Source organism: Penaeus monodon, chromosome 1, assembly GCF_015228065.2.
Source record: "Penaeus monodon isolate SGIC_2016 chromosome 1, NSTDA_Pmon_1, whole genome shotgun sequence".
In the NCBI taxonomy this organism is placed as follows: Eukaryota; Metazoa; Arthropoda; class Malacostraca; order Decapoda; family Penaeidae; genus Penaeus; species Penaeus monodon.
Genome location: NC_051386.1, coordinates 16688200 through 16708647, shown reverse-complemented (window position 1 = coordinate 16708647; position 20448 = coordinate 16688200). Strand labels below are relative to the sequence as shown.

Below are 20448 nucleotides of genomic sequence, written 5' to 3'. Positions count from 1 at the left end.
AATATATATAATATATACATTAGTGGTTGTGGGTGTACGTGGTTTATATATGTAGTGTCTAGTGTGTGTGGTAGGTGTCTATATACTGACACACATAAAACAACATATATATAGATATATAATGTTATAGATATATAGATAACTATTTATTTTTAAATTTTTTTTTTTTGTTAATGTCATTATATAGATATATATATATATATATATATATATATGTGTGTGTGTGCGCTGTGGTGTGTGTTGTGTGGCGTGGTGTGCGTATGTGTGTGTAATGTTATACACATATATATGTGTATATATGCATATCTATCTATTTATATATGTATATGTATATTCATGCACATATATAGACTGTGTGTGTTTGTATATATATATATATATATATATATATATATAGATATATATATTATATTATATGATATATATATGTATATACATGATACATTCTATATATATATATAGATATATATATCGCATATATTATAGATAAGAGATAGAGATATATAGATATAGATGGATGGTATAGACAGGGACATTCTATATATTTTCAAAATAACAATATATATATATATAGATATATATATAATCTATGATATATGTATATATGTATATATGTATATTAGATGATATATATATTATATATATATATATATATTATAATATATTATATATATATATATATGTATATTATATATATAAAAGTGTTGTGTGTGTGTGTGTTGTGTGTGTGTTATACAGTAAAAATATATACATGTGTATATGTATGGGTATGTAGGTGTCCATATATATATATATATATATATATAGTATTCGAGATATATATATAATATATATAGATATGTGTGTGTGTGGTGTGTGTTGTGTGTGTGGTGTGATATAATGTATATATATAGATATAGATATATATATAGCTATAATAATATATAAGTATATATATAGATAGATATACATATATAATATATATATATAGATATAGATTTATGTAGACATATATATATATAGCGTGTGTGTGTGGTATGAAATATATATATATATATATATTTATATATATCTAATATACTATATATAGATATTAGATCTATATATACATAATGTCTGTATATCATTTTACGGTTAAGTCTGTAGTGTTTCCATATAATTATAAACATCTTCCCTCTAAATTGTACAGCCACATGACGAAGAAGAAAGTGAATAATTAATGGAATGAAAATGATGAACGAAACTAAAATTGTAAAACTCTGATAATGTATACGAAATTGTCAATAAGGCATCCCTCAAACTGACAAACCTGAAGACATTAACATTAAAATATCACAGCTTATCTGCCAAAATTTCGTCCCATATAGGTACACTTCAACGTTATGGAAGAGAACACTATAAAATAAATAGTGATTTAAACCGTTCTAATTCACACACACACATGTGTGTGTGTGTATATATGTTATATATATATATATATATATATATATATATATATATATATATTATTATATATTTATATATATATATATATATATATATATACTTATATACATGCGCGTGTGTGTCTGGATATAATTACATACACACACACATATATATCGACGGCCACCGGAGCCGGAGTTCCGTCGCTTGCGTCCTCATTCTGACAACTCCTGCGGTGCCGCACTGTATCGGTCTGTGCTGTTCCTTTGGATCCATCAGCTGCGTGGAGAGAGGGAGCCTGCTTCATGGGCAACAGCTTGCTTCTCACATTCTTTCGCCCATGCAATGACATGAAAAGGGGCGATAATGCTATAGTCGACATCGTCTCTAGGTGGCCGTCGATATATATATATATATATATATAGATATCTAGTTATATATATATATGTGTGTGTGTGGTGTGTGTGTGTGTGTGTGTGTGTGTGTGTGTGTGTGTGTATGCGTAAATAGAAATGTATGTGTCCATAAATAAATGTATAAACTAATGAACTTCTTCCACAAGACCTTGCTTTACACTTGGGAATGGGAGTGGGGAGAGAGAAGGGGAAAATAAAAAAAAATAGAAACAGGGAGGAGGCACTGGGGGTAGAAGGGTTGGAAGGCAGTGAGGGGGAAATGGATGTTATAGATAGGCCTAGAGGGTTCTTGTCAATGATAGTGATGTCCACGAACGCTGAACCTACAGGACATCATTTCCACAGCAAAGGCTTTGGGGACCGTCGTGCTGTGGTAAAGGGTGTGATTGCGGACTATGAGGATTTCCAAGCGAATGGGTTTGAGGAACGCAATTCATCAGTGCTTTAATGACCCTTCTGATTCTCACAGCAGAAAATGTTTAAAAAATCGTTTTTTTTTTTGTTTTTTTTTTTTTCTTGGTATCTTTAATCTAATGTTCACCGTTTTTTATTGCATTGTCAGCTCTATTTTGATATTGGTTTCAGCTTTGTAATTCATCAATGCTATCATTATCATTACGAATTATGATCAACATTATTTTTATTATCTTATTTGCCATCATCAATATCAGTATTATTATAATTATTATTATCATCATTATTATCATTATTATTATTATTATTATTATTATCACTGTTATGCTATTTCTTTTCTTGATTACAAGATTCATAAGCGTCATAATTTCGTTCATACATACTAACCAATAATAGATATATAGGTTTTCTTATCAAAAGCATCTCAGCATAATTTCGTACATCGAAATATGCATATATATATTTATATGTGTGTGTGTGTGTGTGTGTGTGTGTGTGTGTGTGTGTGTGTTGTGTGTGTGTGTGTGTGCATATATATGTATATACATATATATAATCTATATGTGTGTGTGTGTGATTACTTAGGAGATTTAGGAAATAAACTATACAATAATTGTCTCCTCTCTCTCTTTTTCTTTGTTTCTCTCTACTTGTCTATCAGCCTGTGTATGTCTATCTTCCTTTAACATAGTTTACTTGTATCATCAGTATAATGAGGTAATTTATCCTAAAAGAAGTAGTATATATGATAATTATGATGATGACGATGACGACGATGATATAAACAATAACAATGATAATTATAACGATAATGATCAGAGTAACAATAATAATGATAATGATGATGTAAATAATGGTGATAATGATGATAATAATAAGAATAATGGTCTTCATATATAGATAAATTATGAAATTAAATAAAACAAAATCAGAATGGGATTAGCTAACCTCTTCCAGGTACTGCCTCGTTGCCTGGAAATCCTGTTTCGCCATCAGCATTGCCACTGCTTGCCATCCTCAATCACTTCTTATTAATAATATTAGGTGGTCTACAAACATATTGCTTTCTGGAAAGCATTAGTAATATAATCTATATTTTCGATATGACTTTTTTCCGATATGAATAGTGACTTACTAAATAGGTTGATTGGGGTGATAAATTGAGGAAAAGGGGTTACTGATGCATGAAAGAAAATGGAGACTGTTAGCAACATCAGCTCTTGTCTGGAGTTCCCTGGACGAGAATCTGTATATAGGGAAGCAGCCGTGAAGGAAACCTCAGAACACAGCACGCAGTTGAAGTTCAGGTAACGACTAGAGATAAACTTTATTTTCTTGACCCATCGGTCGAGGATTCACATACTGTTCTGTATGGATTGTGTTGCAACAAATAGGTTCCGTAAGGGTTCAGGCCAGGGGGGGGGGGGGGCAATAGTAGGTCTGGGCAACACTGATTTCCATCCTTGAAAGGACTTCTATGGTATTATATCGATAATGCGTTTATGTACTGAAAAATTAAGAATATTTAACATTGTTAATTAGAATACTAATGACATAGATTTATCTACAAATCAAGGTAACTAGGTGGAGATAGGTAGGGAAAATAGTTGACTCCTTGGCGACTAAGCATTTGTGTATAATCTATGTATAAACACAATATGCTAAAATTACTATGTACATGGCATGTTTGTCTTGCCATCCTCGACCAAGTGGTTTAAGTGAGCAAATCAAGTAAAATGTCATTGCTACTGTCCATATTCTTCAGGACACATTCATTTATATGTAAAAATATGATCCATATCTTCAGAAGGCCTCGTACCGTGGCAGTGACCTCATCCTCTGGCTCTGTGCTCTTAGCAGCAGTTGCGGACACAGGAAGTTTACGGTTCTGGTGGACATAGACATCTTGGTGTCCACAGCAGTGTCCATTCATCTGCTGGTATCCACGGAGCTGGCGCTCATGGCCTAGGAATCGCAGGCTCTGGCATTCACGGAGCTGGATCCTTAACCCCACTGCATTTCCCTGGTCTGTGCGGGTTTCGGCTTCCCCTCAACCAACCGCATCCGGTACAACAACTGCAAGTATTGTGCAAGAGTACCTATACTAACAGTACTATGGGCAACAGTCTATTATGGTTAGATTCATGTTCACTTTTGTATGAATTTGGTTGACGTACTTGTTTGTCTCTTATGTTGACATAATCGTATGCTGCCTCTTTTAAATAAAAAGTAATATAATGTTCTTTATGATATGGACTTAATTCCGTTACACAAATTCTACACCACAATGAGAAAAAATTACATTGAGATGACTTAAATCAAATGATTGAGATAAGAATAGTCTTTCCCTTTTCTGACATCTTTGTAATATTATGAAATCTACATGGATTTTTATATTCATCTAACCAATACGTTATAACCGGACATAGATATAAGAAAACGCAAGTTAAGACAAAAATAAGTAATGAAAACGATAGGAGTAACAAATTATGATAGGTATAACGAAAGGAAATCATGTGAGAATAATACGGAAACTCATCAAGGCATCAATGTTTACTGACATACGGAGCAATGCAGACTTTACTGGTCTCTACTTTATGCTTTAACTTACCTTTGGTATTCTACTTGCAAATGCGACTGTATGATTGGCTGGTTCATCGCTGTTGACTTTTAATGAGTGCCGCTTAATCTTTCTAGATGCGGAAACTTTAAGATTAAACATAGATTTAACTGAATTCGTCTTAAAAAAAAAAAAAAAAAATGATTTAACATACAATCATGATATCGAGTTAAGGGTAACTCACCACAAGCTATCAACAAAACTCGAAACAATAGTAGCATAAACCAGTGCTTCATAGAGAATGAATGAATTAATTATATACTATAGATAATATATATATATATATAGATCATATACATATGATAGAATTTATAATTCGTACACATATTCATACCCACACTGAGAGAAAAAACAAACATTTGAGATGACTCTTGCAGACATGGTAACAGTTTTCATGCACGAGGTTTTAAGTCAGATGTAAGGACGAAAAGACTTTGCTTCAGACGATCACAATCATTAGAAAAGAAAAAATGTATGAAGATAAAAATGGCCTCTGCATTTTCTATTCTGTAAGTCTTTATGTTTGTATCTTCAAATAGAACATCCTTCAACGTTAGCGAAACAAAGGTATAAACCGAAATGAAAAATTCTGGGATAATATATACATCAAGGCATCATATGTTTTACTGACGTATAAGTGATGCAGACTTACTGGTCTTAATCTTTATGGCTTTAACTGCCTTTATTCTACTGGCAACTGCGACGTATATTTTGTGTTTCATTCGCTGTTCACGTGTAATGAGGCCATTCACATCTGGATGTACACAGTTTAAAATAAATTAATCTGCTATATTATCACATGTGTAACATATCACACAAAAGGCATGTATTCATGTAATGATCGTATAATTATCAATATAGGTACTATAATATTGTTATCATTTACGTATATAGGCGGCATCACAAATGGCACTTCACACCTAATAAAGTATCACAACTCACTATTATCACAGACCACAGATATGACTTAACCTAAGTTCACCTTCTAAAAAAGAAGAAAAAGTCTGATTTCATTAGACATATAATCGTGAATATCGGTTAAGGGGTGCTACCAAAAGATCTTGTCAAACACAACGCGAATATGTCGCATAACCAGTGCTTATATAGATAATGAATGAATGGATATATATATGTGAATTAATCAACATTTATATGTATACATACATATATACATATATTTATGTATATATACATTCATATATATGTATATGTATATATATAGATATATATATATATTATATATATATTTCACTTAGTATATATGTATATTATACTAATATATCTCTATGCATGTCCATATGTATATACACATCTAAATGTAATAGATATATATAAATCATATAATACATATTATTTCATATATACAAACATATCATATATATCTATAAGATTTACATACATATATTCATATCTATGTGTGTGGGTCGGTACACACACACACACACACACACACACACACACACACAAACACATATATATTATATATATATATATATATATATATCTATATATATGCATAATATTTCATGTGTGTGTGTGTGTGTGCGTGGTGTTGTGTGTTGTGGGGGTGTGTGGGGTGTGTGTGGTGGTGTGGGTAGTGTGTATATATGCATACATGTGGTGTGGTTTGTCTTTAAAGAATATATGTAAGGTTCGATACTAAGGGCAAGTGAATCAATAAGTCGGTAGCGTAATTACCTTTTAAGATCGTGGCCAAAGCTATGATCATCTAAAACTTGATCCGCAGAAAAGCCGGAAGATTGGTGCATAAGTCAGGCCACCTTCAGCAATTGATAGAATCTAAAGACAATTAGAGAGAACATCTCTTTATCTCATAGATATTCGAAATCAGATTCGTAAGTGTAGAAGAGGTCACCAAAACACCCATGTTTACATTAAATTCAATGATAATCATATAATATATATATATATATATACTATATATAATTATTAATATATATAATCACTAATCAATTCATTATTTCAATGAGACAAAGTACGACAGTAATCACTGGTCTGAATGATAAAAAGAATTAAGCATTGAAATCACTCAAAAAACGTTAATCTTTACGTTGCGCGCCCACTTGAAACGAGGGTGATTTGCTGTTATTACAGTGGACACTTCATGTCAGTCCTTTGCTATTTTGGTAGCATATGAACGACATCCATACATTTCTCTTTGTAAAGTGATCTACTTTTAAATTGTAGTAAATTAATCGTATTTCCTGGTAAACTCCGACATCCGGATGTAGTATGGAAACTGGATCAAAATAAAGGTAAGAGCAGTTACAGTTATATCAAGCCACATAAACAAAACCACATGTATAAACCTTCACAAAAAGAACATCTTAATAAAACAGAATAACAATACTAAAATGAGGTACATCCTCAGATTCGAGATCTTTCGTTAAAAACAATAATATAAAAATCCGAAAGAAATAGAAGTTCATTAAAAACGTCGGCAAGGAAAGACTGAGCGTAATCACGAGCAAAGGCGATTCGAATACGTCGTGACCCGACCCTTTAATACAAACAAGGTCATGGGCCAAGTTCGTTTTTCTCGTGCGCCGCGCCGCAAGACATTCTTCCTAAAAGTGTCGTATGTCTTTAACAATATGAGTAACAAAAATTTTTTTTTAATAATGACAATGAGATGTATATAATAGTGACAAGATGATAATAACCGGATAATAATAGAGGAATAATGAGGCTTCATACATAAATAATGATCTGATGATAATGATAAAATAAATAACAATAACAGCATATAATAAGAATGATAATGATAATAAAAAGTAAAACAATAATAATGGTCATGATGATAATGATATAATATGGGTCTTCATAGATAAAGAAATTAAAATTAAATGTATAAAAACAAATGACAAACAACACAAAAATCAGAAGGTGATTAGCTAACCTCTTCCAGATACTGCCTCGTGCCTGGGAAAATACCTCATTCGCCAATCGCATTGCAATTCTGCCCTACTCAACCCCTTCTTATTAAAATATAGGTGATCTACAGACATGTGCTTCTGGAATGCTTAGTAATATAATCTATATTTTCGATAAACTTTTCGATATGAAAGTGACTATAATAGGTGATTGTGATGATAAATTAAAGAAAACCCCCCGGATTACTGATGCATGAAGAAAGGAAGACTTAGCAACATCAGCTCTTGTCTGGAGTTCCCTGGACGAGAATCTGTATAACAGACGCACGCGAAGAATACCTCAGAAACAAGCCGCAGTTGAAGTTCAGGTAATGAATAGAAGATGACTTCACTCATTAACCCATCGATCGAGGATTCACACATGTGAATTTGTTACACATAGATGGCTCCATAAGTGCTCAGCCACAAGAGTCAGTCCATTCCTTGAAAGGATTTTTTGTTAATGATACTGTCAAGGTGATGGTGTTATGACATAATGATTATATTGTAGTTAGAATACTAATGAAATTTGTTTATCCGGAAATCACGAAAGGTTAACCGGGTGAGATAGGTAGTGATAATAGTGGACTCCTTGGCAATAAAGCAATGTGGTCATTTTAGTGTATAAACACATGCGAAAATTCAATGTACAGGCAGGTTTGTCGTCATCCTCGACCCGTGGTTTAAGTGAGCAAATCAGATAAAGTTGTCATGGGCATAATTTCCATAATACGAAATATAATGCAACCCATATCTTTTCAGAATGGCTCGTAACGAGCAGTGACCTCCTCTCGTGTCTATGTGCTCGTAGCAAGCAGTTGCTGGACACAGAAGTTACGGTCTGGTGGACATAGACTCTGGCTGTCCAACAGCGTGGCTATCCATCGCTAGTATCCACGGAGGGTATGCTCATGGCTAGGACTCGAAGGCCTAGCATCCACGGTGCTGGATCCTTCAACCACAATAATTCCCTGGCCTTGTGCCGGGTTTCGGCTTCAACCTCAACCAACCGCATCCGGTTACCCACAACTGCAATTACTGGTGCAGAGTACCTATACTAAACAGTATTACTGCTGCCAACAGTCTTATTATGGCTAGATTCATTAGCCATTCTGAACTACCAAAATATGACGAAACAGTTTATCTTTATGTGACAAATATGTTTGCGATTCTCAATAAAAGAATATGTAAACAGATTCTACATTATTTCCATTTTTACACGTGTATGCATCAGCTTAAGGCCAGATAATTCGCGCTTCAAGCACAATTACTAATATATATTACATATTGAGTATATGTCTGCGGCAGGGTTACACGTTGTGCATATATACATATATACTGTACACAAACACACACATATGTCTGTATTTATAATATATATTATATATATATATATATATATATATATATATATATAATATTATATATAATATATATATATAATATATATATATTATATATATTGATATATATATATATATATATATATATATATATATATATATATATATATATATATATATATATAAACAGTATATGTATATATATTTATATGTACAGATCGATAGATATATGTATACACACACACGCGCGCGTTATATACATACACCTATATATGTACACACACACGCACACATACTCAGACACATACATATAAACACGTATATGCTTTATTTTGAAGTATAAATTTATGCTGATATAATTTTGGTAAGAAAATCTAAATATTTATTCCTAGTTAGTTTGCATGAACGAAATTATGACGCTTAAGAAATTCACAATCAAGAATAGAAATAGCACAATAATGATTAAATAATAATTAAAATAACAATAATGGCAAATAAGACAATAATAATATTATTAATCATGATTGGCATGATAATGATTGCATTGATGAATTACAAAGATAAACCCAATAGTAAAATAAGACTGATAATAAGACAGAACTTTTGTTAAACGTTTTCCAACGACCTTGAACGTATTCGCTTGGAAACCCACTATCACACACGTTATGAGAACACAACGATCCCCCAAAACTATTGTGGAAATAATGTCCTGTAGGTTCAGTGTTCGTGGACATCAGTATCATTGACAAGAACCCTCTAGGCCTATCTAGTACCAATCCATTTTTCCCTTCACTCCCTTCCAACCCCCACCATCAGTACCCCATCCCTGTTCCTCTTTCTTACCCCCACATAAAAAAAAACACACACACACACATATGCACATATACACACACACACATATATAACATATACATATATGTAAATATATAAATATAATATATACAAATAATATATATATTCACACATATATGTGTGTGTGTGTCATCTAGAATATTATTAAAACATGTTTATATTCATTTCAAAGTGTGCTCTTCCCCAACGTTAAAGTGTACCTATGTGGGACTGTAGTGCCCAAAGAAAACGAAATTTTGACAGGTAAGTTGTGTTATCATAATGTTAACGTCTTCTAGATTAGAAACCAGTAAGTTTGTCAGTATGACTGATATATTAATGACAATTTTCGTATACATTAACAAATATGATTTCAGTTTCGTTCGTCATTTTCATTCCATTAAGTATTCACTTTCCTTTTCGCCATGTGGCTGTACATGAGGTAAGATGTACATAATTATATGGAAACACTACAGATATGACCGTAAAAATTGATATATATACATACATACATAGATACAAATATATACAGGTATATATATATATTTATATATATATGCGTTTGCGTGTGTGTGTGTGTGTGTATATAGAAAGGTATATATATATGCATATATATACACATTATATATATATATATATACATATAAATTATATATATATATATATATATATATATATATATATATATATATATATATATGGATAGACAGATTGATATACTTACATATATAGATAAATACATACATACATATATGTAGATAGATCGATAGATATACATATATATAAATACAGACATATGTGTGTGTTTGTGTACAGTATATATGTATATATGCACACGTGTACACACTGCCGCAGACATATACTCAAATATGTATATATATTAGTAATTGTGCCTTGAAGCGACGAATTATACTGGCATTAATGCTGATGCATTAACAAGTGTAAAAATGTGGAATAATGTAGAATCTGATTACATATTCTTTATTTGAGAATCAGCAAACAATTTTGTCAACATAAAAGATAAACTGGTTCGTCCATAGTATTGGTAGTTCAGAATTGAGCTATGAATCTAGCCATAATAAGACTGTTGGCAGCAGTAATACTGTTTAGTATAGGTACTCTTGCACCAGTACTTGCAGTTGTTGTAACCGGATGCGGGTTGGTTGAGGTGGAAGCCGAAACCAGGCACAAGACCAGGGAAATGAGTGGGGTTGAAGGATCCAGCGCCGTGGATGCCAGAGCCTGCGAGTCCTAGGCCATGAGCGCTACCTCCGTGGATACTAGCAGATGAATGGACACTGCTGTGGACACCAAGAGGTCTATGTCCACCAGAACCGTAACTTCTGTGTCCAGCAACTGCTGCTACGAGGCACAGAGCCACGAGAAGGGAGGTCACTGCTACGTTACGAGCCATTCTGAAAAGATATGGGTTGCATTATATTTACGTATATGGAAATTATGCCATGACACTTTATCTGATTTGCTCACTTAAACCACGTGGTCGAGGATGCAGGACAAACATGCCTGTACATGTAATTTTAGCATGGTGTTTATACATAAATTGTCCACAAGTGCTTATTCGCCAAGGAGTCAACTATTATCCCTACCTATCTCACCTGGTTAACCTTTTCGTGATTTCCGGATAAAAAAATGTCATTAGTATTCTAACTACAATATAATCATAATGTCGATAACAACCATAACCTTGACAGTATCATTAACAAAAAATCCTTTCAAGGAATGGACTGACTCTTTGGTGGCTGAGCACTTATGAAGCCATCTATGTGTAACAAAATTCACAGGTGTGAATCCTCGATCGATGGGTTAAGAGATGAAGTTCATCTCTAGTCATTACCTGAACTTCAACTGCGTGCTGTGTTCTGAGGTTTTCTTCGCGCTGCGTCCTTTTATACAGATTCTCGTCCAGGGAACTCCAGACAAGAGCAGATGTTGCTAAGTCTCCATTTTCTTTCATGCATCAGTAACCATTTTCTTTAATTTATCAGCACAATCAACCTATTTAGTAAGTCACTATTCATATCGGAAAAAGTTATATCGAAAATATAGATTATATTACTAATGCATTCCAGAAAGCAACATGTCTGTAGATCACCTAATATTATTAATAAGAAGGGTTTGAGTATGGCAAGAATTGGCAATGCTAATGGCGAAATGAGGATTTCCAGGCAACGAGGCAGTATCTGGAAGAGGTTAGCTAATCACATTCTGATTTTGTGTTGTTTGTCATTTGTTTTATATATTTAATTTTATTTCTTTATCTATGAAGACCCATTATTATTATCATTATCATCATTACCATTATTATTGTTACTTTTATTATCATTATCATTATTATTATTGCTGTTATTGGTTATATTATTTTATCATATCATGGATCATTATTTATGTATGAAGACTCATTATTCCTGCTATTATTATCGTTATTATCATCATTGTCATTATTATATACATCATCATTGTCATTATTATTGTTACTCCTATTATTAAAGAGCAGACGACACTTTTAAGAAGAATGTCTTGCTGCGCTGACTCGAGAAGAACGAACTTGGCCCATGACCTTGTTTGTATTAAAGGTCGGGTCAACGACCGTATCGAATAACCTTGGCTCAGTGATATACGCTCAGTCTTTCCCTTGCCGACGTTTTTAATGAACTTCTATTCTTTCGGATTTTTATATTTATTGTTTTAACGAAAGATCTACGAAGCTGAGGAGGTACATCATTTTAAGGTATTGTTATTCTGTTTTATTAAGAATGTTCTTTTTTGTGAAGGTTTATAATTGTGGTTTGTTTATGTGGCTTGATAATAACTGTAACTGGCTCTTACCTTTATTTTGATCACAGTTTTACTACATCAGGATGTAGGAGTTACCAGGAAATACGATTAAATTTACTACAATTTCAAAGTAGATCACTTTACAAAGAGAAAATGTATGGATGTAGTTCAATATGCTACGCAAAATAAACAAAGGACTTGACATGAAGTGTCACTGTAATAACAGCAAATCACCCTCGTTCAAGTGGCGCGCAACGTAAAGATTAACGTTTTTGAGTGATTTCAATGCTTAATTCTTTTTATCATTCATACCAGTGATTACTGTCGTTACTTTGTCTCATTGAAACAATGAATTGATGAGTGATTATATATATATATATTTATATTACATTGAATTTATGAAACATGGGTGTTTGGTGACCTCTCTACGAATTACGAATCTGAGTTACGAATATCTATGAGATAAAGAGATGTTCTTCCTAATTGTTCTTTAAGATCTATTAATTGCTGAAGGTGGCTGACTTATGCAACACAATCTTCAGGCTTTTCCTCGGATCAAGTTAGATGATCATAGCTTTGGCCACGATCTTAAAAGGTAATTACGCTACCACGTAATTGATTCTAACTTGCCCTTAGTATCGAACCTTCATATATTCTTTAAAGACAAACACACACACACATGCATGCATATATACACACATACACACACACACACACACACACACACACACACACACACACACACACATGAATATATATGCATATATATATATATATATATATATATATATATATATATATATATGTGTGTGTGTGTGTGTGTGTGTGTGTGTGTGTGTGTGTGTGTGTGTGTGTGTGTGTACAGACACACACATATATATGAATATATGTATGTAAATATATATAGATATATATGAATATGTGTGTATATATGAATATATATGTATATATATGAGTATATATATACATATATACATATTAATGTGTATATACATATGGACATGCATATGAATATATATGTATGTATACATATAAATGTTGATTAATTCACATATATATATCCATTCATTCATTATCTATATAAGCACTGGTTATGCTACATATTTCGAGTTTGTGTTGACAGATCTTTTGGTGAGCACCCCTTAACCGATATTCACGATTAGTATGTCTAAATGAAATAAAGACTTTTTTTCTTCTTTTTAGAAGGTGAAATTAAGTTAAGTCATATCTGTGGGTTGTGATAATGAAGTGAGTTGATACTTATGTGAGTTGTGAGTGCCATATTGTGATGCCGCTATATACGGAATATGATAACAATATTATCGTACCTATATGTGATAATTATACGATCAATTACATATATACTGCCTTTTGTGTGATATGTTACACCATGTGAAATATAGAAGATTATTTATTTTAAACTGTCTACATCCAGAATGATGAAGTGCACTCATTACAAGTGAACAGCGATGAAACACAAACTATAAAGTCGCAGTTGCCAGTAGAATAAAAAGGCAAGTTAAAGCCATAAAGATTAAAGACCAGTAAGTCTGCATCACTTATACGTCAGTAAAACATTGATGCCTTGATGATATATATTATCACATGAATTTTCTTTCGTTATACCTATTTGTTGCGCCTAATTATTAAGGATGTATATTTGAAGATACAGACATAAAGACTTAAGAAGAGAAAATGAAGAGGCCATTTTTATCTTCATACATTTTCTTTTCTAAATGGTTGTGATTCGCTGAAGCAAAGTATTTTTCGTCTTACAATCTGACTTAAAACGCTCGTACATTGAAGAACTGTTACCATGTATGCAAGAGTCATCTCAAATGTGTTTTTCTCTCAGTGTGGGTATGAATATGTGTACGGAATTATAAATTCATATTATCATATATATATATATATATATATATATATATATATATATATATATATTAATTCATTCATTATCTATAGAAGCACTGGTTATGCTACATATTGTTTCGAGTTTGTGTTGATAGCTTTTTGGTGAGTACCCTTAACCGATATCCACGATTAGTATGTCTAAATGATTTTTTTTCTTTTTTTTTAAGACGGAATTCAGTTAAATCTATGTTTATTTTAAAGTGTCTGCATCCAGAATGATTAAGTGCATTCATTACAAGTGAACAGCGATGAAACACAAGCTATAAAGTCGCAGTTGCAAGTAGAATAAAAAGGCAAGTTAAAGCATAAAAGTTAGAGACCAGTAAGTCTGCATTGCTCGTATGTCAGTAAAACATTGATGCCTTGATGAGTTTCCGTATATATTATCACATGAATTTCCTTTCGTTATACCTATCATATTTGTTACTCCTATCGTTTTCATTACTTATTTTTTGTCTAACTTGGCGTTTTCTTAATATCTATGTCCGGTTATAACGTAGTGGTTAGATGATATAAAATCATCAATGTAGATTTCATAATATTACAAACATAATAAGAAAAGGAAAAGACTATTCTTATCTTCATACATTTTATTTTAAGTCATCTCAAATGTATTTTTTCTCATTGTGGGTGTGAATTTGTGTACGGAATTAAAGTCATATCATAAAGACATTATATTAATTTTATTTAAAGAGGCAGCATACGATTTTGTCAACATAAGAAAAAACCCCAAAAAAAAAAAGGGGTTTCTTTCAACAACAAAGTAAATAAAAAAGTGAACAAGGTTTCCCCTTTAAAAGACTTTTGGCAAAAATTAGTACTTTTTAGTATAGGTACCCCTTGGCCCAGTATTTGCATTTGTTTGTAACCGATGGGGGTTTGGTTTTGGGGGAAAAGCCAAAACCAGGCACAAAAACCGGGAAATGGGGGGGTTTTGGGAAAAGGTCCGCCGTAATCCCGGGAGCCTGCGGCCCTAGGCCAGAGCGCCCCCTCCGGGTTTCCCGCAGATGAATGGACACTGCTTGGACACCAAGAGGTCTTGTCCACCAAAAACCGTAACTTCTTTGCAGCAACTGCTGCTCCCGAGGCACGAGCCCGAGGAGGGGGGTCCTCCCAACTTTTACGACCCTTCTGAAAGAATAGGGGATCATTTTTTTTACTTTTATATATAAATTGGTCTAAAAAACGAAAAAAAATTAAAGCAAGGGACATTTTATTTGGATTTGCTCATTTAAAACCCACTTGGTCGAGGAGGGGAAGAAAAAACATGCCATGTACATAGAAAATTTTTGGGCATTTGTTTTTTTACATAATTATACACAAATGCTTATCCCCAAAAGGAGTAACTTTTTTCCCTACCTATCCCCCCCTAGTTCCCCTTTGATTTGAAATTTAAAAATAGATGTCATTAGTATTCTAATAACAAGGAATATTTTTATTTCAGAAAACAAAAAAACCAATCGTTTATTAATACCAAAAGAAAGTTTTTTTAAAGGGAAAATGGAAAAATCAGGTGGGCCCAAAAAAAACCTACAAATTGCCCCCCCCCCCCTGTCCCTAAACCCCCTTACAAACCATTTTTTTGTGCAACACAATCCATACAGCCGTATGGGGGAATCCTCAAACGATGGGTCAAAAAAAAAATTTTATCTCTAGTCTTTCCCTGAACTTCAACTGCGTGCTGTTTTTGGTTTCCTTCACGCTGCTTCCCTATATCCCAGATTCTCCCCGGGGGAACTCAGACAAGAGCTGATGTTGCAAACCCCGCCCTCCATTTCTTTCATGCATCAGAAAACCCCTTTTCCCAAATTTTTTCCCCCCAATAAAACCAAATTTATAAGTCACATTCATATGGGAAAAAAAGTCATATCAAAAATATAGATTATTTTAAAAATGTTTTCCAAAAAGCAATTTTTTGTAGCCCACCTAATATATTAATAAGCAGTAAATTGAGGAGGCAAGCATGGCAATTTGATGGCGAAACGGGTTTTCCCAGGCAACGGGGCATACCTGGAAGGGGTTTTTAGCTAATCCCATTCTGTTTTTTTTTTTTTAATTTCAATTTTTTCTATATATAAAAACCCATTTTTCTTATTATTATCATCATTATCACCATTTTTTACATCCCCCTTTATCATTTTTATTGTTACTCTGACCCTTATCGTCTTAATTATCATTGTTATTGTTAACATCGCCCTTAATGTCACATCATATTATCTTTTAATATATACTTTTTAGGAAAAATTTAAACCTAATTATACTGATGATAAAAGTAAATATTTTAAAGGGGAAGATAGACAACACAGGCTATAGACAAGAAAGGAGAAACAAAGAAAAGAGAGAGGGAACAATTAGTTATTTTTATTCCAAAATTTCCCCAAAAGTAATCACCACACAAAATTTTGATTATATATATGTTTTTAACATAATTTTTCCCACACACCCCACACCACACCCCACACACACACACACACACACACACAAAAACACATATAAATATAATATGATTTTTCGATTTTTACAAAATTAGGCTGAATGCTTTTGATAAAAAAAAACCTATATATCATTTTGGGTTAGTTTTGTATGAACAAAATTTATACGCTTATGAACTTAAAAAGAAAAAATACATAACAGTGATAAATAATAATATAATAATAAGGGATAAAAAATTTGAAAATAATAATTATATAATACTGATATGTGATGGCAAAAAAGATAATAAAAATAATTTTGATATAATTCGTAATGTAATGATACCCATTGATGTTTAAAAAGGCAAAAACCCAATATCAAAATGAGCTGACAATGCAATAAAAACTTTGACTTTAGAAAAGATACCAAAAAAAAAAAAAAAAAAAAAAAAAACGTTTTTTTTAAACATTTTTGCTGGGGAAATCAAAGGGTCCTTTGCACTGATAAATTGGCTTTCCCCCAAAACCCATTCGTTTGGGAAACCCTCGCCCAATCACACCCTTTACCCACCCGACGGTCCCAAACCCTTTTGCGGGGAAAAAAGTTTCCCTTTTAGGTTCAGCGTTCGGGGACACCACTATAAATTACAAAAACCCCTGGGCCTATCTAGTACCAATCCATTTCCCCCTCACTGCCTTCCAACCCTTCCACCCCCAGTGCCTCCTCCCTGTTTCTATTTTTTTTTATTTTCCCCTTCTCTCTCCCCACCCCCATTCCCAAGTGTAAGCAAGCCCTTGTGGAAAAATTTCATTTTTTTTAACATTTTTTTTTGGACCCATACATTCTTTTTCCGCATACACACAAAACACACACCCCACAAAACAACACACACCCCACAACAACACCCCAAAAAACATATATATATTAAAATTATATAATTATATATTTTATATATATCGACGGCCCCCTAGAGACGTGCGCAAGGGGCATTATCCCCCCCCTTTTAGGGTCTTGCTGGGCGAAAGAATGTGAGAAGAACTTTTGCCCATGAAGCAGCCCCCTCTCCCCACGCAGTGATGGACCCAAAAGGACAGCACAGCCCAAATACATTGGGGCACCGCAGGAGTTTTCAAATGAGGAGGGCAAGCAAGGAACTCCGGCCCCGGGGGCCCGCGATATATATGTGTGTGTGTTTTAAAATTAATCCAGACACACCGCCCATGTTTTAAAAAATATTATATTATATATATAATATTTATATATAATATAATATATATATTTTATATTTTTAATAATATAAAATATATAATATAAACACACACACAATTGTGTTTTGTGAATTAGAAGGGTTTTTAAACACTATTTTTTTTAAGTGTTCTTTTCCCAATACGTTGAATTGACCTATAGGGGACGAAATTTGGCAGATGTTTGTGATTTTTTTAATGTTAATGTTTCATTTTTGGCGTTTGAGTGAGCTTATTGAAAAATTTCTTTATCCCTTATCAATTTTTAAAATTTTTTTTTTTCGTTCCATTTTCTTTCCAAAATTATTCATTTTCTTCTTCGTCATGGGGCTGTCCCTTTTGGGGGAAAGGGAGTTTAAAATTATAGGGAAACACACAGCCCTTAAACCGTAAAAATGGATATACATACATATATGTATATTTTATAATATATATAATATAATTTTATATATATATATATATAAAAATTATATTTTCAACACACAAAAACCCACGCATATATATTATATATTTTAATATATATTTATATATTATATTATTATATATATTTATTAAATATAAAATAATATAAAATTTTAAAATATATTTTTAATATATAAGAATAATAAATACATAATATACACCACACACAAAACCACACACACCACCACACACATAAAAATTTTAATATTAATATATAATATATATTATTATTTTAATATATATCCCACATACAACACATCCAATAACATGTATATTTTTGTACGGTTAACACACACACACACACACACACCCCCTTTAAATAAATATATATTACATATATATATATATATATGAAAATTTTATATAAAAAAATATATTATCTTATTATAATATATACAATTTACATTTTAACATATATATTTAATTTTATTATATTTTTATATTTATAAATTTTAAATGTCCATGTTATACATAAATTTTTAAAAAATTTTAAATATATATATATATATATATCTTCCTATTTTTAAAAATATAATTTATATTAAATGTACAGGGATATACAAAATATAATATATTATATTTTAAAAAACTATTATATATAAAATATATATATATTATATACAAATCCCCACACACAAAACATCAAATATATAAATATAATAATATAATATATAGATATAATATTATATATAAATATATATAAAAATGTTTTATATATAATATATATATTATATATATATATTATAAAAATTAAAAATTATATTATATGTATTGCCATGTTTTAACTTTACATATTCTGTTTATAATATATTTGTTTACGCTTTTCGTGTTTTAAAAAAATTTAAATATTTACTTTAAAATTTTAAAAACACACAAGTTTTATATAGTGCTAAACTAACCTTAATTATAAAATAATAGATATGCATATATACACATATATATGTGTAAAACATACCACACATACCCCACACACCCCAACAACACAAAACCCCACACACCCCAAAACCCCACACATTATAAAAATATATTATTAAATATATATTTTATATTAAAATTATATTTATTTTAATATATATATTATATTTGGGGGGTTTAGGTGTGCAGTTAATACACCTACACCCCACACAGACCCATACATATATAAACACAAAACCACACACAAAAGTAAAAATTAAAATATATATCATATTTTATATATTATAAAAATTATATTTTTATATGCATTTTAACATTTTTGTATATTTTTACTATCATTTTTTAATATTTTTTACACACACACACACACACACACACACCACACACACCACCACCACAAACCCATTTAGCAGTTTTTTGGAAGCGCAAATTTTATACGGTTAATTTCATGCATTACAAATGAAAAGGGATGGGGAATAATTCAAAAATTCGTTTACATACTCTTTATTTGGAAGCAGAAAACCCATTTTTGAAACCAGAAAGAAACCCGGGTTTTCTCCCCCAGTATAGCGTCTGAGCTATAAAATCTCCCATAAAAAGGGGGGAACTGTTGGCAAAAATTAATTTACTGTGGGGTAAAAAACCTACCCTGCACCGTACTTGCATTTGTATATCCGAACTTTGGGTCTGTTACGTGGAACCAAACCGGGAAAAAAGACCAGGGAAAATGCGGGGTTGGGGATC

At 31.9% G+C, this 20448-nt stretch overlaps 1 protein-coding gene across 1 annotated transcript; it reads right to left on the bottom strand.

The window, feature by feature from the left end:
• Window positions 1-10926: 10926 nt before the first annotated feature.
• LOC119585973 lies at window positions 10927-11924 on the bottom strand. The gene is made up of 2 exons (XM_037935027.1): window positions 11817-11924; window positions 10927-11376 (listed from the first exon to the last, which is right to left on the bottom strand). The coding sequence occupies exon 2, from the start codon at window positions 11373-11375 to the stop codon at window positions 11031-11033; it is 345 nt and encodes a 114-aa protein (XP_037790955.1). The 5' UTR covers window position 11376; window positions 11817-11924; the 3' UTR covers window positions 10927-11030.
• Window positions 11925-20448: the final 8524 nt, after the last annotated feature.